We start from the raw sequence: 13582 nt of genomic DNA, 5'->3' as shown, positions 1-13582 counted from the left end.
GAAGTACTGTATAAATCCATATCTACAAAGATGAGATAGGGCAGTAATGTGCACTTTTGATCTATTTTAAGGCACAAACAGTTTAGTCATTAACTTCAGAGACATAAACACGAGATCAGAATCTCTTAGTAGCAGTATTAAGGATGATGATATTTTAAAAAGTAAAATCATTTCTTATTATAACTGTATATTATATAGTTATTTCTTATTATGTACTGTACCTTGTACAGTAGGTCCATGTAATAAAACCAATTTTAGAAACAAACAGGAGGAAGAACTATTTGCAGCATATAACATAAATGGATGAACCTAATTCTGACAGATGTTGAGCAGTGAACCCTAACCAGGTTTTAAAAAGTCACTGATTTGGGAGGCCAGTAGGAGATCAGCATCTCCCAGCACCAGGCCCAATACCATGAAATGCATTTAATGGTGATGACACCTATATGCATATATACAAGCAGTGCTTACACTATTATTAAAATAAGAAAATACATTATTAAAAATAATACCTGGTTCACAATTAATACTATCAGTAGGCACTACTGGACTAATGGCAAAGGGTAATAGACCCAATCCAGAACCTGGTAGAACCATTAGGAATATAAGTTTCTCATGAAATAAAAACATATTTATATAAATCACATTTCATTAATTCTTACACTGCCAATTGCAATTTTTCTTTTAGCAAAAGATGATGAGCGTTCCTGTTAGTATTCCAAATTTAGAAACTGTAGCTGCTTCAAGTCTCACTAAAGATGTCCTAAACTTTAGTAATAATCTCCTGATTAACACAAAACTGGAATGATGCTTCCTTGTAGACCAAACTTTTGCAATGAGTCTCTCTATGGCAAGGTAAGAATTAAATATATGCACTCACTTTGCATGCACTGAATCAGGCTCTTCCAGAAAGACTATTTGTTCCCATTAAAACCCCAAGGTTTTGCAAGCTCTATTTACACATACTGTTTTTATCTGCTTCACCACTGGGCACATGCTATTAGTTAAAAATAAAACAAAAATAAATATAAAATAGCGTATAAGTCTATGGATCATATATATTTTTAGCAGCCACCTGAGTAAGAATTTCTGAAGTATAACAACACCTTTCCTGAGGCCACAGAATATGGCCAAAATTATAAATCTTCCTAGTCAACAGATAATCTGTAGCCATTAATTCTTTAAGATAATTTTCTAAATAAAGCCAACCCATTTTTTCTGGTTTTAGTTAAAGATTTTTCAACATAGCTTATTGCATTAGAGAAAGAATATTGATTCATAAGATTTTAGCACAATTCTGGTGTGTTAGTTTTCTCTGCTGATTCTCATTCCAAAAAAAAAATGGTATTTTGTTATATCAAAATTGCTTCTATTTTCTATGCTATGCATATTATAGAGCAACAATACTTGCAGATCACTTCCAAAGCTTTACATAATTTGGAAACTAGAGTATTGATCTATATTTTATAAATATGAATATTTCCCCTTATATAGCCAAATCATTTAGCATACAAACACATGTATAGCTAATCCATTGCACTTCTGAATTTTACTCAATACCAGTGCAATATACTTACAAGCCTGTGACTTTCTATTCAACATTTTTAAAGCCTTGTTTAAAAAAAAAATCCAAAGACTACTTTTTTCTGTACATTTTAACTCTGATATTGAACACAAAAAGATCAAAAAAGGGAGGTAGTAATTTCTGTAGCATTCAACAAGTTCTTGCTCTATGTAATTAATTTCACAGAAGTGTTTTATTTTTACATCTAGATGATTATTGAACTTTTTCAGAAAACCTTTCCTAAACAAAACTGCAGAGAAAATCAAAGATTGTTCTCAGCCTGTTCTTAAACTTTAAATAATGAAGACTTCATGTGTTCATAAACTTATGTAAACTTAGGTAAACATGCATCAAAATACATTCATCATATTTTAAAGTTACACACACAGAAAATGTGAATGTATTTCCAGATATTAAAAAGTCAATTTTATATAAGAATTGTTAACATCAATACTACTCAACTCCCAATGACCTTTCCTCATTTGGGATTGAAATATATTTTCTACAGTGGAAAGAAATAATTTTCAATTAAAAATATTTTATTTCAGTATTTTGACCCTGGAAAATACACAGCAGTGAAACAGAATAAATAAGTATGTTTGGAGACTTAACATCAAATTAAGTATCAATTTTAGATGGAAAATATTTATGTTTTATGGTGAACCTAATTTAGGTGATATTTTAGAGTCTGCTTAGCAATAAAGGCAATCTTTTAATTATTTTAATTGAGATAGCATTTCATGTTCTACAGGTTATATTTGGAGAGATTTGGTTATACTCCAGAACATTAACATTACAAACCACCAAGTCAGCAGCCAAATGAAGCGAGACCGTTTAATAAGAGTAGTTAAGTAACTATAACAATTTTGATTTGTGTAGGGACAGCATGCTTTTTCCTTCTTTGTGTCCCAGCAGCAGGTTAAAAAACACAGCCCTCCAAAACCAAAGCCAAACTAGCATTTACTGCAGCCTTCATCACTTACAGGTCTTGCAGCAGCCATCATTATATGTTTGCACAATTCCTCCGTTCTAGAGAAATAAAAGAAGAATATATCAAAAAAGACTGTGCCCAATGCAAAGGTATATTTTATCTCAAGAGATTCCATGTTTTAAAGATGTCCAACTAATAAGAAGTAATATCATCTAAATCAAGAGAATTGCGCAAATATGCATCAAATGTTTGGTTCACAAATTCTTTAGTCTTTAACACCAAAAATGAACTCGTCCCTGGTTATATGACCTGATCTAGTATCCTTTGAATAAGCCACTTAGTTTCTATAAGCCGTTTTTTATATTGCCCATTATCATCTATTTCACCACCAGTGAGATTTAGCAGGAAAGTTTAAAAAATTCATTTATGTAACTTTGTGGATGATGTAAAAGGATTTACACTGCTTATATACCTAGCAGAAAATTAGTACCTAATAAGGAGCTATTTACAACATTAGATATATATATGCATGTACGTATATATACATATACACACACTTTTGAAACAGAACATGAATTGCAGAATTTCACATATATCGATGTGCTCAATTATTTTTTCTCAAACAATAATAGTCTTTGCTATTTTATTTTCTAAAGTCACTTGTTAGCCAGAAAGTAAAAATGTATCAAAGTGGAGAAAATGTCCTTGTGAAATTAAAAGAAAGCACGAGGGAAAGAAAGACAGAAAGAGAGGCTGCCGTCTATCAGAATGCGTGCAAGGAAGAAACATGTCCCCACAGTTTTATTGCATAGCCCAGAACTTTGTGGAAAGCAGACAACTGAACATCAATAGCACTTTTACAACAAAAGACAAAAGCTTCCATTTGTAAAGTTCTGTCGTTTCATGCATGTGGGCATTTTTTATCTCATTACAGAAAAATTTCTAAGTTGTTCAGTAACTTCTTAGATGAGCACTTAAACTCAGCCTCTTAAATCTGTATTTGTTCCAAAGTTATCCTGAGCTGACTGTCAGAAGAGCTTTCGCCTGGATCAAGTCTACGTTTAGCATCTCTGAAAAATAGGTCAGACTGATTCAGGAAGTTAATTTTAGTGCTCCGTTCATTACAATCTCAACTAGAATTATTAAGGAAAGATCCTAATAGATAGTGACAAAAGGGTTCCAAGGAAGAAACTCAAAGATAAAGTTAAAGTGGAACACGCATTAATTTTAGATTGAATGCCTTCTTCATGACTGGAAGAAATAAGGAATTTTAAACAACTGCAGTGGACTCATAAGAGTTGGGCTAAATTTGTAACGTGTAGTCAAGACAGCGATGGTACTTACACTCTCTACATGTTTTTTTGTTTGTTTGTTTGATAGCTTATATATGGTATGGCATACCACAAGTGCAAGAACTAGAAATATGAGAAGTATTATAAAATTAGGGAAGTACCAAATTACAAGTATACATTTTCCAAACAAATTTGTAACGTACATGAAGCATCCACATTCTTTAAATCAGCTTATATGGGCATGCCAAAATTACATTTTTAGTTATATGGTGTAGGTAGATACCCTTTCAAGTATGATAAATACTTTTTGTTATGTCATACAAAGTTTAGTTTAAGAGATAATAAAGTTTATATACACATGGTCATCCTTCTAATCCTTGCATTGCTTAAGTAATTTTTAATATAGTTCGCATTTATATGCAAGATTTCTGAACTGCTTCATCCAATTTATTTAATATATACACACTATAAACTTAAAAGTATTATTCTGAACTGAAGTAAGAACTAGTGGTTAGCACTTTATATAGTGGTATCTCAAGCGCAACACAAATTCAAGAATATTTCAAAAGCAGTTTATTTTATTTATTTTTAAAGCCCAAAAGGAGTTTCTGTGCTCCTCACAGATACTGTTAGTCAAAATGCAAACAGAAAAATAGAAAACGAGACTGTACGTTGATCACTTACATTTTATAACTTACCACTTTTTTAAGTTTAAAAAAGCACACAAAGTATGTGTGCATTTTCAAGTGTAGGCGAAACTCCATACTGACAGATGAGTTACTGTTACTCACCTCACCCAAAGTACAAACCTTTGTACACTCAGTGTCATTGAAAGGGGGGCAAACCACACCAGAGCCCAGTATCATAGCCCCTGCAGCAGTCTTTGTACACTTGTAGTTTGTGCAGTTGGTGCTCCAAGTGCTTCCTTCCTGAATGTGTAATACAAAACTTGTCATCAAAGAAACACATTTTGGCTATATCTCAACTCCCAGATGTCTGTACAAGTCTTGCCTTCATGCTGCAGTACCTACTGGAGTGGAAAGTTTGTTGCACGCTTACCCACACCAGCAAAGACCATCCTCTAACTCCAGTGGCAGCTCCTCCCCGGAGGTACTGGGTGTATGTACTAGAGCAAAATGAAACGGGTCCGTGCCAGAAAAAAAAGGGTAATGCTTTCTTTTGCTCTAAAAGCAATGGAAAGCATGAACCAAGCCGTGGCTACATCTAAATGTTCTTGTATGTGGATGCTGGAATGCAACAGTCAGATTCTGAAACCCGGTGGCTCTGTTTGCACACTTGCTTGCTGTAGAAACCAGAAAAGGAGAAAAGAGTGGCCCTGGGAAGAGGGGGACACAGAAGTCCTGATGTGGACCCAGAAGCCCAAAAGTACTGCCAACTCATCTCAATCACAGGATATGACTTAGAGTTACAATTCAACCTCTACCTTGCACTTAGAACATATCCAGCCTTAAGTAAATGATGACTTTACCTGTCTTTGTGGAAGATATTACAATCAATAAAATGAAACACAGTATTCATCTGCTGAGAAATGGCAAGTCTATAAATATAATTTTTCCCTATTATATCATTTACCATAAACAGCCCATAAGTGCATTAGCAACAATAAGGAAGTATGAAACAAGACTCACTGCATGAGTTAACTAAGTGACCATCAGACACCTGTGTTTATCATGTCATTATACTTATCTTCTGTGCCTCTCCAGAGGCACTTACCTCATATACAATTTGTGTGCCGTTATCAGTGTGAAAAAAACAGGACATATTTAGACAGGTACCACAGCAACTATGGTGACTGGAGGAAGGAATATATATTTGATGCTAGAAGGAAAAAAAAAAAAAAAAGACAATTTTTTGTAAACATACAGTATATAAAAATTCATTGAATTCTGAAAATAAAAATACCAAGAGAAACAATATGGATGGATGGATGGATGGATGGATGAATATATTCACGAACACTGCTAAACATCACCTCTTAAAAGAAGCCTGGAGTCGCAGAAGATATATATCATCACTGTTAAGTTTTCAAATTCTTTCTGAGCAAACTAGACTAGCAAAAATCTGCCCTTTGATTTTTGTCCTAATTGTGAAGTTGTGCTTACAAATTGCATCATTCCACTGTTTAAAGTATACTTACAGCTTCACATTGCTGGGAACAGTTCACTGTTGTAAAATGCATGGCATTGTATCCCGTGTTGTGATCTTTTTCTTGTAAACACTGTACAGTATAACAAAGGTCTCCATCCAAGTACTGAATCACTGATTGTCCAGGATTCAGTACTGTTACTTCTTGGAAGATGCACACATCATCCTTTTCTGACACCAAAAGAAAAACATGTTATGAGTGAAAAAAAATAAAATAAAAAAAAATCATCAAGCAAGTTAAGAGAATCTCTGCGAGGACAAAAGTAGGGCAAAGTCCTATTTGTTGGAAAAGGCTTCCAAGTTTTAGATTTGATCAGTTTGTGGGTTTAATTACCAAACAAAAGAGGGAAGGGGTGTAATTCAGCTCAAAAAAATGTTACAAAGTGCATTACTGACTTATATTGACAATATTCCTAATGTGGAATTTAAAAATAATAAAAATAATAATAATCTGTTGTTCTTTTTTAAAGAGTTATGTTTTTTAACATTGGGACAATTAAATTACATGAATTATTCTGCACATCATAAAATGTAGCCTATTTGTCAATTAATAAAGTATTCCTACAATTAAATGTGGAACATTAATATATTCAAGCTGCACTGTAAATTTGTGCTTTGCTACCAGAGGCAGTTTAGCCTGGGCTTCTGTCAGGATTATGAGATGCCTCATGAACTCCCATAGACAGTGGGCTGAAATCTAGTCTGCATAAGGTAAATGAGTTACAGAAGGGAGCAGAAGTCTGAACTTAAAATTGGGCTACATGCTGGCTCATTTGAGATTAATAGTGTGCAGAAGAAAAGAAAGGAAGAAAGGAAGAAAGGCAGGCAGAAAGAAAGAAAGAAAGAAAGAAAGAAAGAAAGAAAGAAAGAAAGAAAGACAGAAAGAAAGACAGAAAGAAAGAAAGAAAGAAAGAAAGAAAGAAAGAAAGAAAGAAAGGAAGGAAAAGGAAGGAAGGAAGGAAGAAGAAGAAGAAGAAGAAGAGGAAGAAGAAGAGGAAGAAGAAGAGGAAGAAGAAGAGGAAGAGGAAGAGGAAGAAGAGGAAGAAGAGGAAGAAGAGGAAGAAGAGGAAGAAGAGGAAGAGAGAGAGTATGGACAGTTTTAATACACAATACACTCCCTATGCCTCTCAAGACCAAACACAAAATTGATGAGTTTGCAGACAAAATATAATATTAAGTAATGACAGCATAATTCTATATCTTGGTAGACATCCATAACAAAAGATTGTTAAAATTGAGAAAGTGATTATCACCCTATTTCTTCTTTCTTTGTATGCCCTTTTTAGTAAAATTTAAAACCAAGCAGACATGAATAAAAAGTTACCACAAATGTAGTGAGTGCATCCGCAAGCACTGTAAATGCTACTGTCTATTTTTTTAACTTCTCCCTGAGTGTAAAAAGATAAAAGAATTTGCAAAGTCATACACAAATGTATTTCTCTAAATTTCTCTAAAAATCTAAATTATTGCTTTCATCACTTTCACCTGTGCTTCCATAGAAGAGTAAAATTGCAGTGTCCTCAAGAAACAATAGCACATTCAAAAATATTCAATGTATTTATCTCTTTAAATAAGTGCAAAATATTTCATTTTCTCTAGGAATGAATATAAACAGCAGAGTGGTTATAACAGCAGTTTTTCCTGAGATAATAAGTTATTTCAATAATGAACATATCAGCAAAAGAATGCCTGCTATGAATTTTCTTCCCAAAGATAGATAAAAGCTATTAAATTTTGCTACTCCTGTTTACATGTTACATTATCTTCACATAAGAGGAAAAGGGGGACAAGCATTTAATAGGGAAAATGTCCCTGATATTAGGAGTTTGAACATTCACTTATCATTATTTTCCAGATCACTGTCCCTGTTGAGGGAGCATACAAGGAGCAAAGTATTTATGACTTCTCATATCTAAGCTAAGATATAGCTAAGTTCAATAATGTTAAATCATCTTAATTGAAAGCATAAATGCTTAACAAAGTAACACATTTCTCCAGATGATACATATGATCATAAGGGTCATTACTCATTAATTATTAACAACAGTTAGGAATTATTTAAGTGGGGAAAGTTCTAGCATTTTGTTTTGAGTAAATATTGAACAAAATAATATTACAGTTGCTTTTCTTCTTTTGTTATCCTAAAACACACAGAGTGAAATTTCCCCAGGGAACAGCTGACAACACCATACAGAAATTTGATTGAGTTACACGCTTGAGCTGTGGGCTGAAAAGCAGAGTCCTAGCCTGTCCAGGTTCAGACTCATCACCCTTTACAACAAATTAAACAAAGAATGGAAAGGGAGGAGTAAGAGTGCAGTCCATGATTAATAAAAATATTTAAAGGGCAGCTCTTACCAATTTGCAGGTCACCGTAGTAGCATTTTCACAGCTACATTCTGAAAAGAGAACAAGAAAAGCATATCAGTCAGTTACCTAATTGTTTTTATTATCTGCAGTGACTAAGGAATAAAGTAATAATTACCACAGTGCCATTCTGGACAACACTGCCCAGGTATTTTTTCCTTCACAAGTTTCATGTCATCGGTACAATTAATAGGAGGATCAGAACAAAGGTTTTCATCACAAACTAAATGGGAGGAAGAGACAGGTATCAGAATACTAATGAAGAGTACAACAAAGGTACAACTACATGGAAGCTATTTTATTACAGATGTTTTTAATGTATGGATGTATATGAACAATTGTATATTTAAACACTAAGGATCAGATCTAGATCCAGATTAATGTATTGGTGTCTAGATACCAATACATTGAAAGTAGCTCTTCAGTGTTTGGTGAACTAAATAAACTCTCCAGACTCCACTGACTGTTCTGGTTAGACCACCATTGAGTATACCAAGAACTTTGAGCCTATCTCAAATGTAGACACCCTCACTTAGAGCACTTAATCTCTAGCTGAAGCACATCATAAATGCTGCATCAAATAAACCTCCACGCACACTTCCTGTCATTTTTATTAAATTTGGTAACATATTGAACTGACAACAGTTATACGCACCACAGTAGTAATGAGGACAACAGTAATGTATGGTATTAAGGTCTACAGTGAGAATTTCCCCTTCGTTACACAAGGGAACAGGCTCAATACAGGATTCACAAACTAAATGAAAAACAAAACAGATATTTACAAATTTTAGATAATAGAAAGTTACCATGTGCACATTTTATTTATTAGTACAAGTCTTATGCCTCTTACTTGGATAACAGAACTTTTATGGACTGGTATTCAAATCCAGAAACATGCAGTGCATGTAGTAGTGCATACACTTAAGTGTCAGGACTTACACTAAGTCATAGACAGCTTGGTGGTAAGGAACTACTGAGGTTCAGCTGTGATCCATGATATGGCACACTGACAGCACAAGTCATATAATTTAATGGTGAAGATCACTGTGTGTTAACAATATTAATCTACAGTGCAAGCATGATGTTAAAAATTATGTTTGAAATGAAAGATCCCCAAACCCAAGTGTAATTCATGCCCCAGTCAGCCTGGCCTGTGTGAAATTCCACTGACATCTTCAGGAATTCCTGGATTAAGTTATAAGGTTTAAAAATATATACTATTTTTGTAAATACTTAACTATTCCTCAGTTACCCACAAAAATAATAGAGTTTTTTTACCACAGAGATAAGAGAAACAACAAGGATCTTCCTGTTTTGCTTCAACAATAAATTGGTCTTCTCTGCAGTCCAGCTGAGAAGCATTGAAACAAACTGAAGGATCACATTCTGTAGGATATGAAATAACCAGTACTTTAAAAAGAGTCAAAGAAACAATGCTAAAAAGATAAATAAAATGAAATCTTTTGCTTATTAAAAAAAAAAAAAAAAAGATTGTAAATCAAAACTGGCACAAAACACAAATACAAAATAATATTGAGAATTTGAAATAGATATACAATTGCCTGGAGCTATTTACAGTGTCCCATTCTGCTAAAAATCAAAACAGGCTGTAAGGCAAACTTTCTTACTACAGACAGTAGAAGCCTGGAAAGTGTCCCAGTAATTGTGGTTTTGTGTTTCCCTTACCACATCGGTATTGTGGACAGCAGGACAGAGGGTTGTAGCCTACAACCAATTTTTCATTGGTTTTGCATGTTGGAATAATGGCATCACACAATGACATGTTACATTCTGTGGGATAAAAAACAATCTGTTTTAACATATACGAACAAATACGAGTGCAAGTCCTACACCTCAAGGTATTTATACCATTTACTAAGAGATTCACAAACTAACAGCAGTCCAAGTCAGCTTGCAGTGCGCTGCACATCAGCACGTAAGCCTCCCAGCTCAACCCAGGGCTGGTAGAGCTCTGTTCATGTAGCACTGTGCAAGCACAGTGTACCTAAAGCAGGTACTTACTTTGCCCTGCTTCCTACAAATGGAGCCAGCTAAAATGTCCCAGTGAGAATGTTCCTTAAACAAATCAACAACACAGTGTTAGTTACAGGTAGCTAAAGAACAAAATCACCAGATCTGCTGGACCATTTGTTCTCTTTTTCCCTGAAGATGTTATGAAGAAGGAAGTATCTTCTGCTTAACATTTTTAGCAGCAATAACTATATTCTTTTTGCTACAAACCATGGCTGGGTAGAATACAATCAGTGATCATATCACAGAGTAATGTTTTCTTTGAAACGGCATGAGGTCAGAGGATACTTCACTTAGCATCAAGACACTCATAAGAAATGCAGATAGGCTCTGGTAACTGCCCCAACTACCAAGCTACTTCTATCATTGAGTATTTATTAATTTCTTTTGAAATTCTACTGAGGAGCTTAAAAAGTCATTTTTTAACAGGAGTTTTGTTTCACTAGTGGATGTGGAATACAAAATAAATAAATACATATTTCAGTGAATCACTTCTTACAGAGAACTTTGCTTTGCTGACCCAACCAGCCAAAATTACCTAAAAATCACTTCTCAAAAATGTTACCTTGAACCCTGTCTAAAAATAAACCTCTGCCAACAAATACCAAGCACTTAACTTACACTTATGTTACTGAAAATGTGTGCAGCTGGGTACATACCACAAACTTTCTTGGGACAGCAAGCCCTTTCTTCAATGACATGGATGATAACTTCTCCTTCTCTTTCACAAGCTGGTGGTGGATCATCATTACATTCAGGTTCTACAGCAACAACAGTTCCATTTTCTAAGCAGTTGTATATGCAACAACCTCTCATGGACTCATTCCAGATCTCCCCAGCAGAGTGGGGTTGGCCTCTGTTATCTGTACATGCTGAGAGAAAAATATCATATCCCTTTGACAAGTAGAGAGCACAGATTTCCTGCAAGCAACTATTAATTAGTTTGTCATCTAGGTGGCCATACTGCATAAAATAAGAGTGCTGCAGAACATTATGATGAAGGAATCCCCCCCAAAAATGATGACATTAAAAACCCCAAATGAAAAAATAATCTGCTAGGGGTGGAAATAATCAGTTGATGCAGGGAAAAGAAGCTGTCCATTCTACTCCTTCCTAGTACTCTAGGAAAGAAAGCCTGGGAGCTATGGAAGAATGACCATCATTTTTCCTGTGCAGAGTGACATCAGCAAGTGAAGTTAAAGTGCAGACTGCTATAGCTTGAGATCAAAGCTAGGCTTTGCAGAAGGGAACCCTACCAGATTCACTCCTACTGAGGACTGAAATAGAAATTAAACAGCTTACACTGGTCTGTGGTTAATATTAGCAAATATTTGCCAAACCCCTCTGTCCTGCTGTACTTACTACATTTTTCTTCTGGAATACAGAGGTCAGAGTCTGTTCTATGTAGAATAGTGCCATTTTTACACACACAGTCTTCCCTTAAATAGGAACAGGGAGAATCTTCATACAGCCACTTATTCAAGCATGTCTTTGCTTCACACGGTTGCACACAAGGCTGGTATTCCTTGCCCTCTGGACAATTCAATGCTGCAAGTCATAAAAAGAGGAAACTGAGTGTTGCTATCATTCTTTCAGAATTTCATTAGGTAAACAGGTAATAGGAACAATAAAGTATATCACAGAAAGCATATATTTATATTTTTAGTGATACTTTAAATAAGCTTCTTGTTCAATCAAGATTAAAATTCTTTCATGACACCAACTGGTGATACATTTCAAGAACTTGGACCATGGCTTACTAATGCTGTGATAGAATGAGACAGCACGTCCAATAGCAATAGGAAGAAATGTATTTTTTAACCCATCTCTATACACTGCAGCAGGATAAAGTCACATTAGAATATAGAACATTGCTGTCTGCTTACAGCAATAATCAGATGTCCTCCATTTAATGCAGATATTGTGCTTGTTGCATAACGCCACATATGCAGAAAGTGCATCACACTCATAATTCCAAAAATGAGTGCTGTTGATCCACATCTTTTCACAAAACTCCTGTGGTGAAACCTAGGAACACATTGTAATTGAGAATTAACAAGTAGAAGAGTTTTCTGTAATTAAAATTAATAATTAATTACAAGAAATAACACAGGTACAGGGGAAATAAAATCACAAGCATTCTCTAAAGTAGAAAATATCTTTTTTTTTTTTTTTCAGAACACTCATTCTGCAAAACTTAAATTGCCAGAAACTTATTCTCATTAGTAGGCATGAGACTGTAATGCTACTTACAAGAACTTCTGCGGTACTGTCTGATCAGCTAAAAATCAACAATCTCAATTAAACATTGCAGCTATATCTTCCATAAATTCCTGCTGTGAATGAACTATTAGTGAGTACTCTTTTCGTCTGTGTATAGGGCCTGATTGCCTCTGTTACTGAGTCTAAATGCAGGTTCCAACCTATTTTATTTGCATTGTTTTTCTTTGCATAAGTTTACAAAAAAGGTGGAAGAAGTCAGAATTTGTTTTATTCTGCCTGTCCACTACTGTGGAACAGCCCAGCCCTCCTGATGGTTTCAGCAAATCTTCAACCAGTTTTTCACACTTGCCTTACAGTTTGTTACACAGACAATTCTGTTACCTATCCTTGTCCAGTTGCTCCATGTCTGTGAAGCACACAATATGCTCCATCCAGTCTCACTCTGCTACCATAATGTGCATGAAAGAAAACAAACCTCGTAATGGATGAACATGCTATGTCAGATTTTGATATAAGCCAGGAAGAGATGCAATTGCATTGCACCTGAGGATATGAGAGTTCTCCTGGAAACATATATGAAGTAAGAGTTCTGACTATTCAGATTAAATTATTTCCAAATCAGATATGTTAAAACAATTATGAAAAACATATTGCTGCCCACTGATGCTATTCTCCCTTATGGATTCCACAGTTCATTCCTTGCCATTCAGCTTCTGTGGCAGATAGCTATAAAATCTCTTTAAGCCATGTCTTTAGGAAGAATTCCCTCCATTTTTTCTACCTGGGAAAAATGAGGAGAGGACTTGGGATTTTGAAGGAAGGGGTTCAGCTGTCTACAACACGTGTAACAGCATTTGTCTGCGATGAAGACCACATAAAGTAATGCAAAGCAAAGCCAAGTTGGAAAAGCAGAAGAGCTAGAATTGAATCAGGAATCTAGACATGTCCATCTGTGAGAAAGAAAGAGACACTTGAATAATTAATCCTTTTTATATTGAATTAAGT

General features: G+C 34.8%; 1 protein-coding gene across 11 annotated transcripts in view; it reads right to left on the bottom strand.

Moving 5' to 3' along the window:
* The window catches only part of OTOGL (otogelin like), a 98068-nt gene that overhangs the window by 6155 nt on the left and 78331 nt on the right, over nucleotides 1–13582 (bottom strand). For 4 of the 11 annotated variants that reach the window (XM_080552361.1, XM_080552367.1, XM_080552362.1 and 1 more), the window contains 14 exons: nucleotides 12241–12382; nucleotides 11717–11902; nucleotides 11014–11226; nucleotides 10010–10114; nucleotides 9602–9709; nucleotides 8976–9077; nucleotides 8439–8543; nucleotides 8312–8352; nucleotides 7278–7341; nucleotides 5946–6124; nucleotides 5522–5626; nucleotides 4579–4716; nucleotides 2548–2593; nucleotides 513–584 (listed from right to left, as the gene is read on the bottom strand). In XM_080552361.1, coding sequence (XP_080408487.1) covers nucleotides 513–584; nucleotides 2548–2593; nucleotides 4579–4716; nucleotides 5522–5626; nucleotides 5946–6124; nucleotides 7278–7341; nucleotides 8312–8352; nucleotides 8439–8543; nucleotides 8976–9077; nucleotides 9602–9709; nucleotides 10010–10114; nucleotides 11014–11226; nucleotides 11717–11902; nucleotides 12241–12382 — 1606 coding nt within the window. Of the gene's footprint in view, nucleotides 1–512; nucleotides 585–880; nucleotides 998–2547; nucleotides 4717–5521; nucleotides 5627–5945; nucleotides 6125–7277; nucleotides 7342–8311; nucleotides 8353–8438; nucleotides 8544–8975; nucleotides 9078–9601; nucleotides 9710–10009; nucleotides 10115–11013; nucleotides 11227–11716; nucleotides 11903–12240; nucleotides 12383–13582 lie in introns of those variants that run through there. The other 7 variants (XR_013938306.1, XR_013938307.1, XM_080552364.1 and 4 more) reach the window with 7 other exon arrangements.

The sequence above is a fragment of the Anser brachyrhynchus genome, assembly GCF_964034855.1.
Source record: "Anser brachyrhynchus genome assembly, chromosome: 1".
NCBI classification, from domain to species: Eukaryota; Metazoa; Chordata; class Aves; order Anseriformes; family Anatidae; genus Anser; species Anser brachyrhynchus.
The sequence above is the reverse complement of the archived record's forward strand: the minus strand, read 5'-3'. Positions and strand labels throughout refer to the sequence as shown.